The sequence below is a fragment of the Sander lucioperca genome, chromosome 1 (genome assembly GCF_008315115.2).
Source record: "Sander lucioperca isolate FBNREF2018 chromosome 1, SLUC_FBN_1.2, whole genome shotgun sequence".
Lineage (NCBI taxonomy): Eukaryota > Metazoa > Chordata > Actinopteri > Perciformes > Percidae > Sander > Sander lucioperca.
In genome coordinates, this window is record NC_050173.1 from 8394074 (window position 1) to 8417736 (window position 23663).

At 40.0% G+C, this 23663-nt stretch overlaps 1 protein-coding gene across 4 annotated transcripts in view; it reads right to left on the reverse strand.

The window, feature by feature from the left end:
- Positions 1–23663, reverse strand: part of abl1 (c-abl oncogene 1, non-receptor tyrosine kinase) — a 37828-nt gene that overhangs the window by 9983 nt on the left and 4182 nt on the right. Inside the window, exon 1 of one of the 4 annotated variants that reach the window (XM_031278126.2) lies at positions 8543–9269. The exons of 2 other annotated variants lie outside the window; for them this stretch is intronic. In XM_031278126.2, the coding sequence (XP_031133986.1) occupies positions 8543–8627 (85 nt within the window). In that variant the 5' untranslated portion in view covers positions 8628–9269. Of the gene's footprint in view, positions 1–8542; positions 9270–23663 lie in introns of those variants that run through there. One more of the 4 variants, XM_031278127.2, reaches the window with a different exon arrangement.

The following is a 23663-nucleotide window of genomic DNA, read 5'->3' on the forward strand; positions in this document are numbered from 1 at the left end:
TACCTACAGCTACCACACACTGCATCGTGAGAATGTGTCTCAGCATGAATTTTCACTGTAGCTGTAAAATGGATGTGCTTGCACTCACAGGTAATGAGCCCGAGTTCAAAGTGCTTTAACTTATAGTTGTTAATTACACGCACAGCTTGAATTATAGCAATTTTAGAGCAATAAAACAGAAGGCCAAATTGCAAAATGTGGAAAATGGAAAGAATGAGGAGAAAAGAAGAAAAGGGTGAGAGGAAGAGAGAGAACAGAAGAGTGACGAGAGCTTTATTGTGTGGCTTGCTCAGCTGTTGTCACACATGTTTTAGAGGCATCTTATATTTCATCCCCCCAGATCACAAACACTCACATCCTTCCAACAGAGACAACAGGCTACAGCTGCACTAGGTTTTCACCTTCCAGTGAGAATTTCACACAGGAAGATTTGAGGAGGAATTATTTTGGTGCCATTAGAAAACCAACCAAACAAAAAGTGACAAAACACACTGAAACTGAACTTTAGCTTCCAATTCTCTTTTTAAAGATAATTAAATATAGTGGCTAGCTACTGACATGAGACAAACTAAAGTATTACTGGCCAAGCACAGCAATGCGTTAAACATTAAATGGTAAAATAGCTTTGAGCTTCTACATTTTTTTCCATTGCTTTGTATTTTCAGAGTCTGGGGCTTTGTTAACACCGGACAACAAATACTGACTTGTATAATCTTTCTTAAGTCATTTAGAAAGTATGCCCTTGTTCAACTGTAAAATTACCCACAACACTAAAAAAAGCTCAACATAATCCAAAAGCTATTATTTTCATCGTGCAAAAAATGACGAATGAATTTAAAACATATTTGCAGTTACAATTGTGACATCCGTTTTCACACATCATGACATAAATATCAAAATAAAATACTTTCTAAAACTCAAACAGGACCTAGGAAGTAAACTATTCTCAAAGACTGACACATTTTTCAAAGTGCAAGTTTAACTCCAGGAGACATACTTACCATGAGGAACATACCACTGCAAGTCTATGGCTCAAAAAGAGGCAACTATAAACTTATTTCATTATCAGGCCTATTGGCAGTTAAAAACAATGAATAGCTGTGATCATTTTAGGTGTTGTTTTCTAGCCGTTTGTGTTGCCCAAACTAGATTATGCATGTAGCCTACATAATTAAAAATTCTAGAAAGTCTCTGACAACAGAGAAGACTCCAGTAAGAGATGAATTTACTCACATCACAGAATCTGTTCCACTGGACATCTATGGCCTGCTATCATAAACCTTATTCCATGTTAAGAATGGACAGTTGGAGCCCCAGTGTCCGCCCCAGTGTCAAAATGTCCGCCCCAGTGATATGTCAAATCTCACAGCTCAGTGGATTAACAAAGATTTACAGTTGAAACCGCTTAGGATAGCTCAGTAGCCAACAGAGGTAGACCTTTGTCAACATGTCTGAAATGCTGGTCACAGTCTGGTGAAACATAAAACCAGCTGTCAATGACAGTTTTATATTAGTGCATCATATCATACCACTAGTACCGCAGGCAGGAAAATTGTGGACAACTTTAAGCATTTCCCACTTGCATACACCCAAACAAGATGGAACAGCTATCCACTGTACCATCTCTGTCAATTGAAAACCATATATCTTATGGTTTTGATAATTGTATATTTCCTTTTACCCTTTAGGCACATACAACCCTTTGAAAAGCTACGGGATTCACCTGATTATATCTAAGACACATTGTCAAGGCTGTTTTTCTGAAAATGTAATATTTTGGAGATACAAACTTTCCATCATAAGATGGAAAGCACTGGAGCAAAACCAAGTCCTCCAGTTACATAATGTAGCATATTACGACTTGCTCACCACATTTTATTGCAGAAGTGTTTGTTAGTTGAAAAAAAAAAAGTCTACAGTATTTCTGCAAAAAGAATGAGTGAGATCATCTGATGTATCTTTTACAGACATTATGCTTGTAGGAGTGCTAAGGTCTGTCTGGTCTGAAGGAGATCAAGGGGTAAAAAACCCAAAACATCCAGAACCTGTGTACTGTACTACAACTGTGTTTTATTTATCACAATATAAGGATTATAGAAGAGATTTGATAATTTAAAGCCACAGTACAAGATATAAATAATCCCACGTGTAGCCTAATAAAATGCAGTGGCAAACAGAAAAGGTTTAAACCCTGATGTAAAAGAACTGAGATTTGGAGCAGATCTTAAGTTTTAGGGGATATTTCAGATATGTGGTGCATAAAAATTGAACACTGCTTGTCCATGTGTAGTTTTGACTCTGGGGACAGAAAGAAGACCCGTCTCAGACGATGTGAAGGGGCCTGGACAGTTCATAGCGGAGCAACAGATCAGAAATGTATTTTGACCCTCAACCATTTAGTGCTTTATTAATCAACAGAAGTATTTTAAAATCATTATTTTGACAAACAGGAAGCCAGTGAATACCATAGAAATGGACTGACGTGATCCACTCTCCTGGTCTTGATGCACCTGGATGATTAAGTCCAGAGCGTGCCCTTTAATCACCAAATATAAATACACAGTGAAAGTCAATGCAGATGATAGACAGCAGTTCAGCAAAGTCATCAAAAAGAAATGCACTGTATTTAGGTGGCCACCTTTAGATGTTTAAGAATGGAGCTTGACGTGAGGAATTTAACTAAAGAGCAACCTATTTGAAAAAATCTAATTTCCAATTGCACTGGATAGAATTATTAAACAAATGGCAACTCCATCTCCTTTCTTATGCACTCTAGCTTCGCTCATAAAACTGAAGTTGGGAGCGCTTGACTCACGAACTGCAGCAATGTTATCTTGGTCTAGTCAAGTTTAAAAACAAAAACTTAAAATCAATAGTGGTTTATAATTAAATGATTTTCCTGCCAAAGATAATAAATTCAGTGCATTAAAGCATTATTTGCCAATCAAAGTTTTTTTCTGTGACAGTGTGGGTGACAAGGAATTAATATCAAATTTGATCCTGCTTCTGGGAGATGGTGTACAACCCCAGGTGTGTCCAACCCAGCTGGAGGAGCTTCAAATACCCCGAAGGAAGTAAACAGAACATATGTGGCCCACAGCCAGTCACATGGCATTGTTGACAAGTTGCAGGCATCAGTGTGTCAGGACTAGGCCGGTGAAAGACTTTCACACAGCCTCTTCTGCCAAGTTAGACTCACCAGCCTGAGCACACTGACACAATCAAAGCCAAATGTGCCATTTTGTCTCTGGGATGTCAGTCCTAAAAAAAGAGAAACCTGTTGCATTTTGAAGCAACAATCAGGGGTGCTTCCCTCAGCTGTAAAAGATGCATGTATCTACACTCACCTTGAAGATTATTAGGAACACCCTACTAATAGCGTGTTTGACCCCCTTTCGCCTTCAGAACTGCCTTAATTCTTCGTGGCATTGATTCAACAAGGTGCTGGAAGCATTCTTTAGAAATGTTGGCCCATATTGATAGGATAGCATCTTGCAGTTGATGGAGATTTGTGGGATGCGCATCCAGGGCACGAAGCTCCTGTTCCACCACATCCCAAAGATGTTCTATTGGGTTGATATCTGGTGACTGTGGGGACCATTTTAGTACGGTGAACTCATTGTCATGTTCAAGAAACCAATTTGAAATGATTTGAGCTTTGTGACATGGTGCATTATACTGCTGGAAGTAGCCATCAGAGGATGGGTACATGGTGGTCATAAAGGGATGGACATGGTCAGAAACAATGCTCAGGTAGGCTGTGGCATTTAAACGATGCCCAATTGGTACTAAGGGGCCTAAAGTGTGCCAAGAAAACATCCCCCACACCATTACACCACCACCACCAGCCTGCCCAGTGGTAACAAGGCATGACGGATCCATGTTCTCATTCTGTTTACGCCAAATTCTGACTCTACCATCTGAATGTCTCTACAGAAATCGAGACTCATCAGACCAGGCAACATTTTTCCAGTCTTGAAAGGTCCAATTTTGGTGAGCTTGTGCAAATTGTAGCCTCATTTTCCTATTTTTAGTGGAGATGAGTGGTACCCGGTGGGGTCTTCTGCTGGTGTAGCCCATCTGCCTCAAGGTTGTGTGTGTTGTGGCTTCACAAATGCTTGGCTGCATACCTCGGTTGTAACGAGTGGTTATTTGAGTCAAAGTTGATCTTCTATCAGCTGGAATTAGTCGGCCCATTCTCCTCTGACCTCAAGCATCAACAAGGCGTTTTTGCCCACAGGACTGCCGCATACTAGATGTTTTTCCTTTTTCAGACCATTCTTTGTAAACCCTAGAAATGGTTGTGCATGAAAATCCCAGTAACTGAGCAGATTGGAAAATACTCAAACCAGCCCGTGTGGCACCAACAACCATGCCACGCTCAAAGTTGCTTAGATCACCTTTCGTTCCCATTCTGACATTCAGTTTGGGGTTCAGGAGATTGTCTAGACCTGGACAACACCTCTAAATGCAGCTTCCAAGTGATTGGTTGATTAGATAATTGCATTAACAAAAAATTGAACAGGTGTTCCTAATAATCTTCAAGGTAAGTGTATGTGCCTCATGCTAAAATGTGGACAATGATCCCACATCACTTTGTGCAAAAACAAAGAAACAAAGGGCTCTTCAGGAAAGCAGTCACTTTCCTACAGCATTATATGGCACTTTTCAAAAAGTAGTAGATTCAAGCCTTAGAATGTATAGTCATATAACATAAGTATTCCAGTAATGAAAATATGTCTGTTTTAGGTTTTTTGTTACCATGCAGTGATGAGTGATGTCAATGACTAGCCAACTATTACTCAGTTCACTGGGATCTGAAAAAAGTTTGACAAGGTCTTGTGTATTGTCTTACAGTTGCAGTTCAGATCTTTTAACATAATGTTCCAAAAATCCAAACAATCCCTTTAAGTCCTTTACGAAGTAACAGTATTATTTGTAAACATTAGATATGCTTTAAAGCATACAATCAAGTACAAACCAATTAACACCGCTTTGACACAGTTTTAGAGTATTAGTATTTGAATTGATACTGCATTGGATTACATTGTACAGGTGGATATTCTGTCCAAACTATACATTTTTTAATATATAGCAAAAGAAAAATAGTAGCCAAAGATTTCCATTTCAGTTTATCTCTCCGTTACACAAACATGAGTGGCGTGGTTCAAATGAATATTGTAGATAAAAAATACAGATAACATAACACTACGACTGAAGTGAAAAACACTGTTTTGACAAAATTGACCAAAACCGTGTTTTGTCAAATTTGGGCTTTAGCTGAGGCAAGAGATCAAGCAAGACAGAAAAAGAGCTCCACTAACAAGATGCAGACCTGAGAGCCAGCAAGACATACCATATGTCCAGAGTTTGGCCTGGTCATAAAGTGTGTGGGCAGCGCATTTTAGCAGCACATGCCACACATGTCCCCAAATACCACAGCTGTTTGAGAGAGGGCGACAGCACACAAGGACCATGACAACACGTGCAAAAAAAACGGGAGAAAAAAATAGAAGACATGAAAAAGAAAACTACGGATGTGTGAGTGAGAAAGAAACAGAATAAAGGCTCATTATTAGACGGCAGTTCTCCAGAGTCATGTAGTGGGAGGAATTGCAGCTTGTCCTGGCTGCATTACTGATAAGACACTCAGAATGATTAAATATGTGTGGAACTTTTCATAGCTATGACTGCACTGCTATGAGCAATAGGAATGCGCCCAAACTCACACACTGATGCAGGACTGAAATTTCCTTAAAAACCAAACTACTTTAAAAAGAAACATACAACATATGTCTGGCTCCATTTTGTCCTTGTACCCTGCTTTGTAAATTATAGTGTGTGGTCTAGACCTACTCTATCTGTAAAGTGTCTCGAGATAACTCTTGTTATGATTTAATACTATAAATAAAATTGAATTGAATTGCTAGTTTTGATTCCAGTCATCTTAAATGCACTGATTTACACCTTGGATTAAAGGCAAAATGCAACAAACTACCTGGCACAATAGAAACCAACAGCAGTCTGGGTCCAAAACCATGAATCTATAGGTGGTCCACTTCCATGAAGTCAGGCCTAGCCCTAACCCACATATGTCTGAGGGATGAGAGAGGAAAAATCTTTAGCTTACATATTTCTCTTGCATCACCTGAATGCAAGGTGGTGGAGAACAAGAGGAACGTATTCAGATCATACATTTGATATGGTTCAATTTAGGCATGCACCGACCTGACTTTTTCAGTCCTGATACCGATACCTGGCCAATACCGAGTACCAATCCGATTCCAGTGTTCAGTTTATAAGCTGACTGGGATAATTCTTTTATGTAAAGCAAACAACATTACAAGGTATGCTAAATGCAACGCAAGTTTTGCACCATGAGTTTACGAGAGGCACCTGAACGCATAAAGTCCCGTCGGAGCCCACACGCTTTACTGTTCTATGGCTGTACCGAATACCATTAGCAGCGGGGGAAGCCAAGATTTCCGACTGCACTTGAAGGCAGGTTTGGAAAGAGAGAAAATAAAAGGCAATAAAGCGAGAGATGAAGCGACTGCTTTGTTATTGCAGGACACAGTCACCTGTTGGTACACAAAATCCTGGGCAGTTCAGTGCATGCATGTTTTTTCAGAAAAACGAATATTCAAATCCCTAAATTTAAAATCTAATACCTACTCATCGAACAAATATTCGGATCCAGCCCTATACTGTTCAATGATTTTTTTTTTTTTTACATAACTCATGGGGAAGGCAATATGTTGCTACACCAGTGATTTCAGGGAAGCAGTTCTGTTGTTTCTCCGTCATCTCAGACTCCGGCAGTGGCTGTGGTGTATGAAAAAGTGCAGCTGCATGCTACCGGTAAGCTAATGTTACCCTGTGTCTTTAGCTGCATGCTACCTGCCGCCGGTAAGCTACGCTGTGTCGTCAGTGTGTTGTTTTTCTTCAGATGCGTGTAAGTAGGCGTGGGTAGAGAGAATAAAAACATATATAATATAAACATAGAATTAAATTGAAAAGATCAGCCCCATTGTCACCGATACCCCGATCCAGCTATATGGATCAGTATCGGCCCAATATCAGTATCGGATTGGTGTAGAGCTGCAAAGATTAATCGATTAGTTGTCAACTTTTAAATTAATCGCCAACTATTTTGATGATCGATTAGTCAGTTTGAGTAATTTCAGCTTCTTAAATGTGACTATAGTTTCTTGTCTCCTCTGTGACAGTAAACTGAATGTCTTTGAGTTGTGGACAAAACAAGACATTTGAGGACGTCATCTTGGGCTTTGGGGAAACACTGATCCACATTTTTCACAATTTTGTGACATTTTAGAGACCAAACAACTAATCGATTAATCGAGAAAATAATCAACAGATTAATTGACTATATTATATATAATATATTATATTAATTGAATATAATCGTTAGTTGCAGCCCTAGATTGGTGCATCCCTAGTTCTACCCACTGTGGGAGATATTATGTAATGAGAGGATGTTTAGACCAGAGCCCAATGGAGGAGAGGTGATAATAACACTGAAGAGCCATCATTATCACCATTTAGAATAACCACAAGGTGTCATAAAATATTATGACACCTTGTATATAATGTTATGTTCATAGAATATCTGCATTCTAATGATGTCAAATTGCTTACTACTTGGAGAAAAATACAAATGAGGCCTCCAGCTCTAATGAAGTAAGCCAGAAAGTTTAATTTGGGGTGGAACATCTCAGCATGAGCTCTGCAGTGCCTTCCACCATATGGTCTAAAAATTACAGACTCTTTATCACTGTCATCCACTTCAGTGGGGAGCGTACCAGGACTATTAACTCTATTAAATCATTTAGTTGCACAATCTTTGCACACATAAAGACTTCACTAACTATTCCATTGCCATTCAATTACTATGTTGATTATGTACAGACTCGATTTGAGTTCTTCAAACCCCCCTTGTGTCCCCTTCATACATCACAAGGAAGTCAATGGCCACTTTAACTGTGACCAGAACTGTGTAATTAGAAGTAATGGATAAGAAGTAATTGCTAGTCTGCATACTACAAAGAGTATGGGAAATGTGTAGATCTACATTATCTTCTAAATTCATGCCGTGAAAAAGAAGTACTGGAACATAGAGAACTGAAAAGGAGAGCGCAGACTGAGATTATATCCCCTCTCCTCATAAACAAGAGTTAAGTGGGACACGACCAGGAGTCGGATTTCCTTGTATTCTGTTCTCCGTCTCTTTTTCCACTTCTTTCCTCTTCAGCTAGCCAGTGTGTCTGGCCTCCCTCACCCTCCCCTGTGCTTACTCTCTGCTTTCCCCTCCCCATTCTTCTGTTTCCACAGTACAGAGATCATAGTTGAGCCTTTACACGGTGATACTTCATCTTTTATCCTTCTCCCTGAGTCTCTTAAGCCCCTGCTTTTTTTATGTGACATACCTTCTTTCATTTTTTGTTAACATTTCTCCAATGTAAACTTTAAAATCACCGTCCACGCTAAAAGACGATACTACAGCCAATCAAAGTATTCTTACCTTCCAAGTAACAGCTGGAGGAGGACGAGAGGCCTTTCTTAGATTTACACCCCACCAATTTCAGGCATATCTCCAACATTTTCATTTGCTTTCTGTCCCTTCCCGCTTGAAAATGTTGTTGCTTGATAAAAATCAGACTTCCCTCGACCGTTTCCCCTCTACATGTGTCCAGCAGGAGAAAAGTTCAAACCAAGAAAAAAAAAAAACTGACAAAAGGAGAAACAGCACCAAGCCAAGATAGGTGTTGAAATATACTCTTTTTCTTTTCCTCTGTCCTTTCAGCTGTTGTTAATCCTCTTTTTCTCCTCACTCCTTTCAGAAACAGAAAAATCAGAGTACGCTGTCCGCCAAAGTCTATCAACTTTCTCTTCTGAGCGTCTCCATGTTTTTTTCCCCCTCTTTTGCTTTTGGGCTTTCGGTTAGCTCCACTTCTGTAAGATACAACAAGAACTATCCAAAAGCGCAAGTTTGGTCCAAAAGCTTGCTAGACCTGTAGATGTGTCAATTGAGTGGGCAGTAGGGCAGTCTGAAGGGTGCCATTCCTCTCTCCTGTCCCTTGTGTGAGTGTGTTTCTGAGGCACAGTGACTACTCATGCTACAGCTGCCAACAAAGGGCCTCTTTCAGGCTCAGCCTGCTGCACTCAATGACATCAGCTGAGCCCTCCCACCTCCAGCAACAAACACAATGAGAGGGAGAGACCGCTACCACACACACATAAGCACTTCCGAAGAAGAATACAAACAACAGCACACCATCACCCAAAATTCATGCCAACACACGAGACAAAAGCTGCAGAGGTCTCATTTCAAACTTTGACCTTAAATAGGCTAGTTCTTCTTCCCTTCTGTTGAAGTCATGAGATGATTACAAGAAGCTCCTCCTCCAACTTTTTATCCCCCCTTCCCCCCTCTCACTGTCTCTGTGCTGCTCTCGCTTTCTTTTTGACCATGCTTTTCCCCCCCACCCTGAAATGTTTACAGGTTGAGGAGTCCATTCTGGTAACAGGACCAGGTTGTAAAAGACAAAGCTAAAGCTCTCAGTCAAGAATAGCTAACGGGCAGAAAGGAATAAGATTTAGCAGTCTACTCTGGACTTCACACACCACTCAAACAAGGCTCATTTGCCATAGGCCATATCAAATGTGAATGAAGTAAGCATATTTGAATTCATTAAGATGAGAACATTTATCTTTTGATCCTTAGAGAAACAGCAGTGGTTTGGCTATATCTAAAAAGGAACAAATAATCTTTGGCAGAAGCCAAGCTGTCTTGCAACACAACTTGCATCTCTTTTCTCGGCTGTCTCAAAGTGTAGTGATACAAAACTCACTCAGAGGCATGCTTCTGAACTAAATTCACTGGAACTAAATCTATTGGAAAGGTTGAAAAAAAAAAAAAAAAACACACTACAGCTGTGCTTAGAAACGCATCTGGGAATGTCGATGGCATCTGTCAAATAAGTAATGTTTTCAGTTCTGTGGCTTCTGTGCCTTCATCCCAATTGTTAATTGTTGTCCCATCTAACTCAACAATGCTAAATACACCTACGCACCTATTTCTTTCTAATACTTGCACTTCCATTGAGGTCATTTTCTCTTTAGCTCCAGCTAACCAGAGCATACATCCCTGCTCAAATTATGTTTAAATACTTAAATGTTTCTTTTCCCATTCTTTATTAAAGGATAACACACGTGATGTGAGAATTATGTATTTCTCTGACAAAATTATAGTAGGCCATCTACAGGGGGTGAAGACCATCATTAACACCATGATTAAACCTAATGCAATTCATAACAATAGCCATGCAACAACTACTGCATTTGTGAGGCATGTTATTGTCAGAGAGATGATCGAACTCTTTAATAATGTCTGAGGTGTACTCTCTATTTTATTGCAGGATATTGTTATGCGTTTCTGTTATTTTGTCCACTCGCTCGTGCTATATGGGCTAAAAGGATTGCCGGACGTGATTACGCTGAAGACTGAAACCACAGAAAACAAAAGAGCAGCTATAATCTAACTGACTATGTCTGGGAAATATTTTTTATTTAAAAGGAAAAACATCATTTCAGAGATAAGAAGCCTAGTCATGTGGGTGATTACCTATTGGTGGGAAGTCAGCTAGATGACACAATAGCACACCAAACCAGTTAACTGGTTGACCTGGTCAACCTGGAATTTCCAATGAGGGAGCAAAAAAGCTGACTAAAACTGTGCCCCGTCATTGACGGACAGAAACTTTGTTAACCAGAAAGCCTAGTTTTAGTTAATATTGTTGGAAGATAGGTTGACTGGTCCACATGGCAAGTAATACAAAGATAGAAGAGAACAATATACAGATGTTTCTAAAGACAAAAACTGAATTGCATGCAACATATGAGGAGAACTATGAGGAGAATAGAGTAGAAAGAGGACAAAATAAAAATAAATTCAAAGATAAGGTCATGTCTGTCTGAGCAATGGGATAGTCCCACAAGATGTAGGCTATTGTTGCCCAAGTTTATGAGCAAGTTTGCTAATGGCTGGGCATGCAAATTTTATCAAGGGTTAATATAATGGGTATTATTATGCTCGCTTCATAGGAGACTTCGGAAAACTCCTTCAAATGTGGAAAGGCATAGTTCAGAAAAGGTGCTCTGAAGTTGTCAAACTATTTCCAGATCAACAGTTAGCTGTCAAGATTGATGGAATGGAAATGAATCCAAACAACTCAAAATCCCAGGTGAAATTACAGACTTGACATGGCCTGGCCTAACACTACACATCCACATCTACATCTACTAGTCTGATACCTCAAGGTATTGTACGCTTGTCTGTTTGGTGTGGGCAGTGATGCATCTATGGGTATTCTTAAACATGGCTCAGTCTTAGTCGCTTTGCAAGTAATGACATCAATAACCTGAACATTCAGTTACATCGCAACAGGCCCTACATCATCGCTGCAGTGCTGGTATGGCAAACATTTATGTTCCTCTCATGCATTGCCCCAAACACCAATTAAGAAGAAATGCAGGCTTCCTCAAACTCTGAGAAAGGCCCATTAACTTACCGCAGGCACAAAGTGTTGTGGAGATGAGAGGATGAAGGGAAGAGGAGAGGGGCTATAAAAAAAATGGTGGAGGAGAGAGGAAAAAAGGTTGCAGATGGAGAAACATGAAGCACATTGTTTGGAAGTGAGCTCATAGGAGAATCGCTCGCTCGCGTTTTATAATCCGGGCCCTGTATGTTAACAGTTAGCTGACGTACATCCACCCACGGGAAAGATTTTGGCCCTTTACTTCCCATGTATCCCCCCCTCCTGCTTTCCTGATTCCGTTCTTTAAATCTTCAAGCAAAGAAGAGGTTATATCCCCAAACTCAGCAACTGCGTTATGATTCAAACTATACTGGTGTTAAAATATTTAGGTAACGTTGACATGAACCCAAATTTTCAACATCTGATATGTCACAATCATAATAATAGCGGGCATTACTTTTATTCATACTTTTTTAAAACCAGAATTCATTGAGCAAGAATGCAGCTCAATAATTCATACCATTACATGATGAACTGCTACTGACATCTGCTATGAACATTTTGACATGTGGCAAGAAGGCAAAAGTAAGCCATTAACTTGTATGATGAATTAGCCTAATACTTGGTTAAAAGATATTGTCTTTACATGTTACAATACTACAATGATATCTGAGAACTGCTTGATTTCTGTCCTACCCACTCCATACCTGCAGTTAATGGATACAGGCATGCAGAACTGAAGGCTCGGTTAGCAACGATTAGCTCTGATTAGCGGTTAGTTCCAGTTAGCTAGCTCCGTTACAAATATATGGAGTGGAGGAGACTGCCGCAGAGAGGGGTAACAACCAGACTCTGATAAATGACGTTCAGGGAGCTTTCACAGCATCGTGGCCGCGTTGTTTCAACGGTTTTATTAGTACAGTTAATCCCAAGGCAAGACCACCAGCAGCATGCTAGGCTACTACTAACGTAACGATAGCCTCTCTGAGCAAGTGCAATGTTGACGCTGTCATGCACGCAGGCCCGTATTAAGACAATGTGGTGCCCCTGGGCACTATACCTGCACTTTAGCTTGTGTGATTTATTGTGTGTGATCTGACTTTCATATGAATGTTTATACCAGGCTTGGTCAGTGCTCAATATACTACTGTGATTGAAGTAGTTAAATAAAAGATGTCATTCATATAAATTCATGCATCACCTAATTTCATCATCACATACAGGCCTGGCCTCCAGGAAAGAACAGTTTGTTTAATCTATCTAATCTTGTGTTGTGTATATTATACAATGATTTATTGCTTGTCTTTGTTGAATAATACAGAAGACAAAGAGCTTAAAAAATAATCGCATATTAAATCGCAATATTGGTGAAAAAAAGAAAAAAGAAAAAAAAAAAATCACAATTAGATTATTTTCCAAAATCGTTCAGCCCTAGCATGTACCATATTCTTCCACTGGCAGCACGACTAACGTGGCAGTTAATCTGTGTGGTATATGTTCAACCGTTCAGAAATAGTTTAAGACACTTAATTGTTCAGAGAAGACTATGGACATGGCTGTTTTGTTTTTTGTGTGTTTTGTTGTGAACTTGAATGTCATCTTCTGTGAAGAAGACTGCAGTTACAAAAGAGAAACTAGATGGCAGGCTATAGATATAAGTTATTGTTACATTATGTTGTTAATAAATGTTTTAAATTTGACAATGTAGTGTGGTACATTGCGACCAACGGTCAGATATTATATTGCATAAAAGTAAAAAATGGCATAGCAATCTGTGCTTTAAAAAGAATTAAATGTAAAAATCGAATCGAACCGTGACCTTAGAATCGAAAATGTAATCGAAGATTTGGAGAATCGTGACACCCCTACCGTCTAATAATGTTTGAAATGTACTTGGCATAAATCCTGTCCATCCAAGTCATGGAAGTTATTACACTTTTAAACCGAGCAAGCTTTCTAATTACAGAGGAGAAGGGCGGGAAATAGATAAACCTGCGTATGTTCCTGATAGTAATTATGCACTGCACATGGTTCTTCATTTCATTGCATTGCCTAACCAAACAGTCACAGCAATCTCTAACAGCGAAGTGTACTTAAATATCAGACACTCAAGATGGAGGTAAGTGTGTGTGTGTGTGTGTGTGTGTGTGTGTGTGTGTGTGTGTGTGTGTGTGTGTGTGTGTGCGTGCGCGCCCGCACATGTGGCTGTTTACTCAGGGCCCTCTGGAGAATGCAGCCAGAGTGTCTGAGGCGTGCAGACCAGCACATGAGGTTAAAGGGTTTAGAGTTCCACATAATTCTCCACTTAGTATTGTCCACAGGGAGAGTGGACACTTAAGATCAAAACAGTGGCTGCTCTGGTTCAAGGTTAAGGGCTCTAGCATCCGCCTGAGGTGGTAATAACCCCAATCAATGTGGACAACAGTGAAACTGAACATACAGAAGGCAAACTTGCCAGCAAATTCAAATATTTTTTAAAGCTTCTAATGTGCAGAAATCACCACATGCACACAGAGAACAAAAGGCAAACAACGTTCTTTACGTTGATTCTCTCTGAGCTTTGAGAAGTTGTTTTCCCCACTGTATTTTACATGGAAACAGTGAAGCTGACCCAGAAGGCATTAAACATATTTTATGATGAAATCCACTTTATGTGCATGCTCTTGTGTAAGTGCTCTCACACAAACTCTCTCCAGCCAAATCCCTCTCATTTGAGGTGACCCGTTAACAGTCCACTGTCAGCTCTGCTTTACAACAATCTTCAACACAGATGGGCTTTGCAGACCGGCTAGCACGCAGAACTGAGACATAGGGAGTTAAACCAGCCGACCTATTGGAGGAGGACCAGAGGAACCATTTTTATCATGACAGACACAAAATACAGCAACACAAACCAGGTGACTAAGCAGAACCTTTGCTCATTTCGCCACACGATAGACTGCTGTAGGCCCAGACAAAACTATGCAGTCCCAAAAATATGCAAACCTGCAGAGAATAGAAATGTATGCATGCTAGTCCAGAGTTTAAATTCCATACTTTGAGCAGACAGAAAGCCAGGTCAAATACACACAACTATTCATCACTTGCGCCGCGCTAATAATCTGTGTTAAAAAGGTCTGTGGAAATTAAGAGGGAGAAGCAACGTATGTGTGTCTATGTGCAGAAGAGAGGGTGCTAATCCAGTCATTTTCAGAAATCAGCTACACTACTCAATTTGACCCAGAGTGCTGGAATGAAAGCACAACTTTTTATATTCCATTGTTTTATGAGTGTGCAGAAAAGGAGAGCCAAACTCTTTCAGGAGGGGAAAAGCAGAAACAAAAAATGTACGTATGAGTGGGAGGTTTGCAATTCTACAGCAATAAGAGAAAGCTAGTAGTAAAGCCTCTGCCATTACTTGGGGTCTAATTTATCAATTCAACAGCATAAAAAAGACAACACCTTAATAAGAGCAGACAGACCGAGTAAACAGGTCAGAGAGTCTGTTTTTTACAAACTTTAACCTTTGAGATGTTATCTGGATGCCTGTGGAAAGACCCCATGTGTCTGTATGCCACTGGGGTAAAAACAGAAAGATACATAGAAGAGTGACTCTGGCAATGAGGCTCTCAGGCAGCAGCAGTGGAGCTGCTTCAGTTCGTCTTTGTGTCTAAGTGAATCCAGATGCAGCAAGCATAGCAGAACTCCTCTTATAGCGCTATGAAGAGGAGCTTAACACAACACAAAGGGACAGGACAGCATACCAGTACTGTATGGACTGGACTGGTAAGGGGGGGAACAGACAATGTAACTGGCCAGACGATGCCTGAGTGGATAGGATTTTGTTCATGCCTGTTCAATGGAAATCAAGCTTCAAAAATATTAAAATATAAAACTCTGGATACTGTGACACTCAAAATCAACCTCGTATAAAAGTATTTTTATCAAGAAGGCGGCAAATGCCCTTGTGCCAAATCATGCCCCCATGGACTTTTATCCTGTAATCTGCATAGGAAGGCTCTCTGACCAAGAGGGCCCATAAATGGCTGAAACCAAAAAGACAGAGCTGGCATCCTAGGTTGCAGGTTGTCTGCAGTGAAAACAACAGCTGTGTGTGGAACTGGGGCTGCCTGCTCAGGCATGGAGAGGTGAGCATGGGTTGTTTTTGCTGTAGGTGTGTGTGCGTGCAACCGGTGAAGATCTGACACTCTGCATTCCTAACCCAACTTGGAGGTTCTTGGTATGTGTGTGTGTGTGTGTGTGTGTGTGTGTGTGTGTGTGTATGTGTATGTGTATGTGTGTGTGTGTGTGTGTGTGTGTGTGTGTGTGTGTGTGGATAACCAGTAAGAAGAAAAGAAGGCCCTTTTCCTGGTGGCCTGTTAAGATTGACAACAATATACATATATACATACATAACATTAAAACAAGCCAACCGCCAAAGTGAATCCAAATAACAAAAACCAGGGTGACAGTCAATGATTCAACAGAACTGTTTGTCCTAAACTGACATGCTTACACTTTCAATAATTCTGTGCAAACATCACTTCATTTGTTTGCATTTGGGATTGTGTCCCCTTTTAAATTAACTTTATTACAAGTAGATGATCATTTCTCAATTTTAGCAGTTAAATGTCTTTTTCAGCAAAATAATTCATTTTAAATGTTTCAAAATGTTCTAGTTGAAATGTAATCAAACCAGAAAACAGGTATGGTGCACCATTAAATTGCACTGTTAAATTGTATGGGCTGACCAAGGACAAGTATCTTAGTGTATGCTTCTTTTCACGCACACACCAACTACATTTGTTTTTGTAACACACACTTGAGAGCAAACACAGGGTAGCTAAATATCAATAACATAAAAAGCAGCATGACCTTGTCTTACATGACAGAAATAGTGGCAGACAGGTTAACTATTAAAAAAATGCACCCACAAAACCATATTGCATAAGAAAATACACATATACTCAACTTATAGACTCTGAATGCAGATATACTGTTGCTAATGTTTGCTGCTCCTGTTCAGTTTACCGTTGTATACTGTACATTTGTGCTCTAGCGCTATTATTGTCTGCAGATTATCATTAATTCAGCTTGTTGCCCATTTGTTATTACTTCATGTTCATAAAAGTAAACTAAAAAATGTTATATAAATTGTGAAATCCACATAAAATAAAACCTGAGAATGAGAGCAAGACAAAGAAACAGAGAGAGACAATGGCAAAAATGAGAGAAAAGACAAAAAGAGGAAAGGAGAAAAAGAGAAGAAAGAAAGAAAGAAAGGACTAGGGAGTGAGGTAGGGAAGGAAGGGGATTGCACCAGTTATTTGAGGGAGGAATGCACAAGAGGTCACATTCTTCACTCCACTGCTGTGGCTTGCCCTGTATTCAACTCTCTCTCTCTTTTTCTCTGTGTAAAACCGGTAATAATACTCAACACAACTGTTGCAACAGATCACATACAAACACCAGAGATTCACTAGAAAACAGAGCAGACAGTCTCAAGAGGCAGAGGATGAAGAGGCTGGTCATGCTGATCGGATAAGTTATACAATAGTAATTTTTCATGAACGGCATTTTGACATGTCACAGTAGAAAGAGCACAGGTGTAAATAAAATCGGGATGCCATTCAGCTGCTTCAGTTTCAGGGTCCTGGTATTGTGCATGCTGGCTCACCACCAGTGTCGTGGCTTACTGGGACACTTGGGATAAAACAGAGCCATCATTGTTAGTAACAACTGTGCTTTACCTACTACAGCAAGTCAAAATGTCTACTGTGGACAGCGCCTATTAACAGCAGGAACAAAATGTAAAATACTGCCATATATAAAACGGACACCAGCATCTGTCCATTCCAGTCTTATCCTACAATGTTCTAACAAGTGAATATGTTAAATCTATCACAATTCAACACAAGACTACAATTATACAGACAAAATTGATTAATCTGGTTCTGGTTTTCTGTGGGAAAAGAATGGTCATATGCATTTGTGGCGATCTACCTTAACTTTGTCATTCGGACTTGTACCATTTCAGATCTGGACATGATCAAATACTGTATACTGTACTGCTTTTTCTGACTTTTTGCACCAGCACATGACTGTCATCAGTGTCCTGAATTCAGGTCCTTGTAGACCTTGATTACAAGAGTTAAAACTTGTGAGGCATAGACTAACTTGACTACCTTGATTTATAAACACAGCTGTTTTGACTAGTCATCATCTTGGGTGGTAATAACATGGACTCCTTTCCAGGTGGTCAAAACTTGATGAGAGGGGAAAACACTAATCAGCAAGGTGTCATTCGGCAAGGGACAAATGTGTCTCTCACACACACACACACACACACACACACACACACACACACACACACGCAACTCTCAAGTGAAAGGACTTCTCCCTTATCTAATCTGTTTACTACTTAACATTGATAGTGGTTTGATGGTCGTTTGTGATGGCACTTTGACAAGTTCGCCTGTAACATTTAGTGTTAGTGTGTGTGTGCCCATTAGTCTGGAGACATAGCCAGCCACAGCGAAGGACAAGTAACCAGGGGCCTAACAGCTGGCCTGAATGAGCATTACTGAGGCGCCTGCTGCGTGGGTATGCACACACCCCCTCCTCCCGTCTTCAGAACCCACAGGGATCATGGGAGGAGATTTGGTGTAGACTGTATAGATTCCTCGAGTTCCAGCCAAGAAAGAGCCAGACAGACTAAAAGAGCAATGGATTCACTTACTGCATAACCGCTGAACGCAGCTGCTGCAAGACACACACAAACATAGTGTGTTTCACTATCTTTGTGAGGACCCGTGATTGACATAATGCATTCCCTAGCCCCTTACCCTAACCATCACAACTAAATGCCTAACCTTAACCCTTACCTAATTCTATCCCTAACCCTAAAACCAAGTCTTAACCCTCAAACAGCCCTTTAAAGTTGTGGGGTCCAGCATTTCAGCCCCACAAAGCTGTCGGGACCCAACAAGTATACTGTAGTCCTGATTTATGGACCCCACGAATATAGTCACACACACACACACACACACACACACACACACACACACACACACAATTAATGCCTCTCCATTTGCACTTACAATTATTAACAGATCCTTTGTAGTGGATCAATAAACATCAACCTGCCACAGATTATGAGCTGGATGTTAACATGACGGGTCTGTTTCAGAAAGCAGGTTTAGTGAAAACTCTGAGTTTGTTAACCCTGAGACGAGGGAAACTCTGGGTTTTCTGTTTCAGAAAGGGAGGTTAATCAAACGTGAGAGAGGGGAGTAACTCCAACCTGTTTCAGAAAGAGAGGTAACTTAACCTCAGAGTCAGTTACTATGGTAACTGAGTCTGTGAACCTAACCTGGTCGTGAGCAGGTTTTCTTCAATAAACCTCGAGTTTCTCTCAGTCTCCTCCCTCTGACACAGCGCTCTTTTTATTTCCTCATTCATTCATTCAGTCTGTATCAGGCACATTTTAGCACAGTTTGTTATCTGCATGAATAAAAAAAACAGTGTTGGTTTGTTAGGCAGACTATAAAATGTTTTTTTTTCTCAAAACATGGCATTTTCTTTTGTCGGCGATCCCATTGATGAAGAAGCTGCTTTACATCCGTACTTCTTTTTCTTTGCAGGGTGTTAAACATATGTCGGGAGATGATATTGAAGCCCCGACATTTTAATTTTCAGATAACTACCTATTTGAGCTGTATCGTTTTTCTTCCCAGTCTATCAGTTATGTATCCTACATAACCTTATCCGTCCTCATATCACTATCGTCACCCATCGTGGACATGCTCTACATCCAGGCATATTATTTGTGTCACATTACATTTATTTGCAAACGGTGGTTTTCTTTACAACATTGGTAGGCTAACGCAGAGCATTTTAGTAAACAATGTATAGCAAAGCGCCGTCAGAAGAGTGTGACTCGCTCTGAAACGTGTTGCGCCTTATAACCCCTAGACCACGAAGACGCCCCCATGTTCACATAGTTTCCACTTCTCCCTTTTATGTGCTCCACAGACATGCACGTCAAATGGTTTATTTAGTTGCCCATGTGTTTTCCTGTTTTCTGCCTTGTAGATACTGCTCCAGCACCTGATGACCCTGAATAGTAATGAGCAAATAAAGACAATGAACAAGTGGGGTGTCATCTTCCTTCATCCCCACATTTTAATGTGCCTTGAATATACTGGAAGCTTTGCCAGGCTAGCCTCCAGGCGTCAAACAGGGAAAAATTGCGGGGTAAAGTTTATGAGTAAGAAGGAAAGTCCTGTTGTGCCCATACTGAAACCTATCCAAACAAGAAGCTACATGCCAAAGGTCTCTACATTTTCTGTAACCAAACATGTTTGGCTGATGACCTTAGGTTGGCACAGTTCTCTTTTTGTTGTTTACAAATTAAAGTTGGCTGTAGTAACAATTTGAGTCAACGAAAGCAATCAGTAGCCAATCACATGCCAAAAACCGCTGTCTGTAAAACCCTTACACTGTATCCAGCTGTTGTTGTTTCCAGTAGTGGAGTAGTTTTAGGGGGATTTACAGCTAATAGGTTAAGCTAAATAAAGGCACATTTTCAGGAACAAAATGACTGAATAAACAGAGGACTACAAACTACTCTCTTGCAAACCTAAGTAACGTATTGAGAGTTCAGAACCTTGTTGCATGGTTTTGCATTTAACAATTGTATAACTGAAAGATGTCGGGAATGCTGGTAACACTTTGTAATAAGGGTATAAATCATATACTTAAGTAACGTTGCAGGGATGTATCATTATTCCTGTTGCTCACCATTAAGAAATGTCACAATGCCTTTATGTGATTAGTTCACACTTAATAGATCAAGTTAGACTTAAAAATAAGTTGAAGGAGGATGTCCTTTTTATTGTGGGACTGTATCTCTGAATCATAGCTTATTGCTAAACATTTAACAGGAAATATGCATAGTTACACAGAATACACACACCAAAGTAACAGAATAAATAGCCTCTAATTATACTTTGCTATCATGATCACTATGGGAAATTACACATTGGGTGAATATTATATACAAAGGGGCTTAATGTGAACAACATTTATAAAAGTATTCTTTTTGAATGAAAATAAAATCTAGGTCACAATTGCAATGTACCCTAAAAAAAACACATTTATACCCCTTAAGTAAATGTAACCACCAGGGGGCAAATTTCCCTTTAACCGTCAACAGCACAGCAATTACTAAGTTACCTCCAAATCAGACTATATTGTTGTGATCCTTTCTTTTGAACCCTACAACCTCCTCAGTCACCCCTTTTTCAGGGAATGGCAGGAAAACAAACAAAAGGCATCATTCCTTTGCTCAGCAAGTCCACCTCCTACATACTAAAATTAAGGGAGGAAGGTGCATATTTGATGGAACAAATTTCCCTTTACTGAGTGTAGTAACCAGATCAATCTCTGACTAAAGCAAATCTTATGCTGGCACTAATCATGCTTACAGCATATTTGTTTTGATTTTTCTATTTCAGTTCTCTTCTACTTTTGGACTTACATACCCAAAATGGCACTGTTGTGGCAGGGACAAGCTGCACTAGAGTGTACAGATATAGTGATAATGGATGGCTACTTAACTGTAAAACTGATGTCAATTTGTAGTAGATATAAGTTACTCAACATCAGAAATGACCACAGCTTAACACACACAATGTAATCCGGAATGTATTTTTGTATCTACAAGTAAACATTATACAAAATTAGACTAGAAAGAAGTGATCAAGTACTGTCTTCTGTTGTGCTCAGACCTGTTTCTTAAACAGGCCTGGTAACCTACTGCAGCTTGTAATCTAGTCCATGCTGGAAATACAGTGTGTGAGTTATGGTTCCAGAAATGTACTACCATGCTGAATCCTTATGATCTGTGCTAGCTAGCCAGTGAGATCATACCTTCCCACTGTACAGTACACAGTGGTGCCAACAGCAGAGACAGGTCTTTGCTTGCCCTTCACTGCCTCCGTCTCTCTCACAGGCAGCTGCATGCAGAGGTCTGAACCTGCCTGCTGAGAAGCAGCATGGTGCTGGCTAGCCTACTGTTACCTGGCTAGGGCTCAACAGGAAGAAAAATCATGTGTTGATATTGCCCTCCTGTTGCACTGACTCACATCCCCTCTCATAGTCTAACCTGCTCATCACAGAAGGAAAACAAGGACACCCCATGTCACTGACCCTTTGCCAAATTTCGATCCATTTACCGGCAAAGGCTTTCATTCTGTTTTTATGACCTTCCCTGTCCTCTCCCCCTCTGTGTTATGCAATACTTAGAGTCAGTGGAAAATATTCCTGCCAAGGCATTCACAGCCCTACAGACACATTTGGTAAACTTATCAGTTAGCTGGATGCATGGCATGCATCCGGTTCAATGGTAAGTGATAATTTGAAGAAGAAAAAAAGGTTACAGTTTAGCTCAATCTCTTTACTAATACGTTCATTTTTCTGAACTGGAACTTCTGAACAGTTGTCTGAAATGTTGCTCTGCATTGACAAATATATTTCTGTTTACCTCACCAATACTTTGCACTGATGTCTTGACATAAAAATGTTATGATCCACCTTCCCCCACTAAGTATTAACTCACTAAGCGTCGTGGCTGAGGCATTTAAAAGACATATCAAACATTTTTTTTTTTTAATTTATGGTAGAGAACAAACCTCCCTGTACCTTGGTTATATTGTGTTGTGCTATTCTGGGCAATAAATGAAGACGTAAACCACCCTGAAGGCACTTTTATAAGCCAAAACTAGTAAATAACAAACCGTCGACTATAAAAACAAGAAGTGAAGTAACTGGTGATGATTATGATTGAAGCTACAACCGTCTGCTTTCTGTGCACTGCCATGCTTGCTTTAGAAAATGTCATTTCATCGGCATTAGACAGAACAAAAGTCTCTAATGAGGAAAGTAAACCAAAAAACAGACACACTGCTTTATATGGCCATGGATAAAAAGATACACAATTGCCATCACCAGTTAAGACTATTTATCTATCTCAAGTGTGATATAGTGGATACTGGGTCATTGCTTTGAAAAGCATGGTGAGGCTCTGTGCTAGCATCATGCTAGCCTTCCCCAGAGGGAATAGAGATGCCCTGAGGAGTGTAGCATGGGCGTGATCCGCTCATTCAGGTAGGGCCCTGTTTCAGGTGTATCTGTGGCTACTATGGCTGTGTTCGAAATCATTAACAATTTCAGGTATTGTGAGGAAATAATTAAAATGAACATGCTAAAGTGCCTTAATATGAAAATTACATTACTAAGTAAGAAGTTACATGTTTTAGGAAATATGGGTGTATGTAAGGAAAAAGTGTAACTGTGCTCATGTCAATTGTGTGTGAGTATGCTTGAGTAAATAACCAATGGTGCTCTGTGCAATATGTGTGTATGCTTGCTTAGATCATTATCCTTACTGTTAACACATGATGAGATGGTATTGACAGGTTACATCAGTTGTGAAACAACTGCTCTGAGTGTGGTCATGTGAGAAATTGTGTATAATTATCAAATAATCAATTAGTTAAAATGACTCTCATTAAATATAATTGCATGTATGTACCGGATCTTGACTTCAGTTAGAAAAGACTGAAGTGTGTGTAGAGAAGTCAGGGGGTCAAACTGCCGGTTGATTAGGTTAAGATATATCTAACTAGGAAGAGTTCACAAGGGGATGGAGAGCCTTGGACTGATAACATATACACATAAAGTAATGCATGTCTTCACACACAGAGCTGATATTAGAAGGGGAGGGGGTAGAAGACTGGTTGGAAGTACATTAAATTCCTCTCGATCGGGTGCTGTTACTCGACAGAGTAACAGCACCCGCTGACTGTGGCCTCTCAAACTGAAAGAATCTTTGTATACCATGTGTATACAAGTTCTATTATTATTCCATCTATAATAAACCACGTTAAATGAGAGAAATGTTTGTCTTCTGTCCTAACCGACCAATTGGACCCCATCAGTATTCTTTTATCTGGCAGCCACCTAAACATTCCCTGTTTGTGCGATGTATGATGGTAGTTTGCTCTCTAAAATCAATTGTATGGTACTTTTCTCAATGCATTCCTGTGTCTTATATGATGGTAA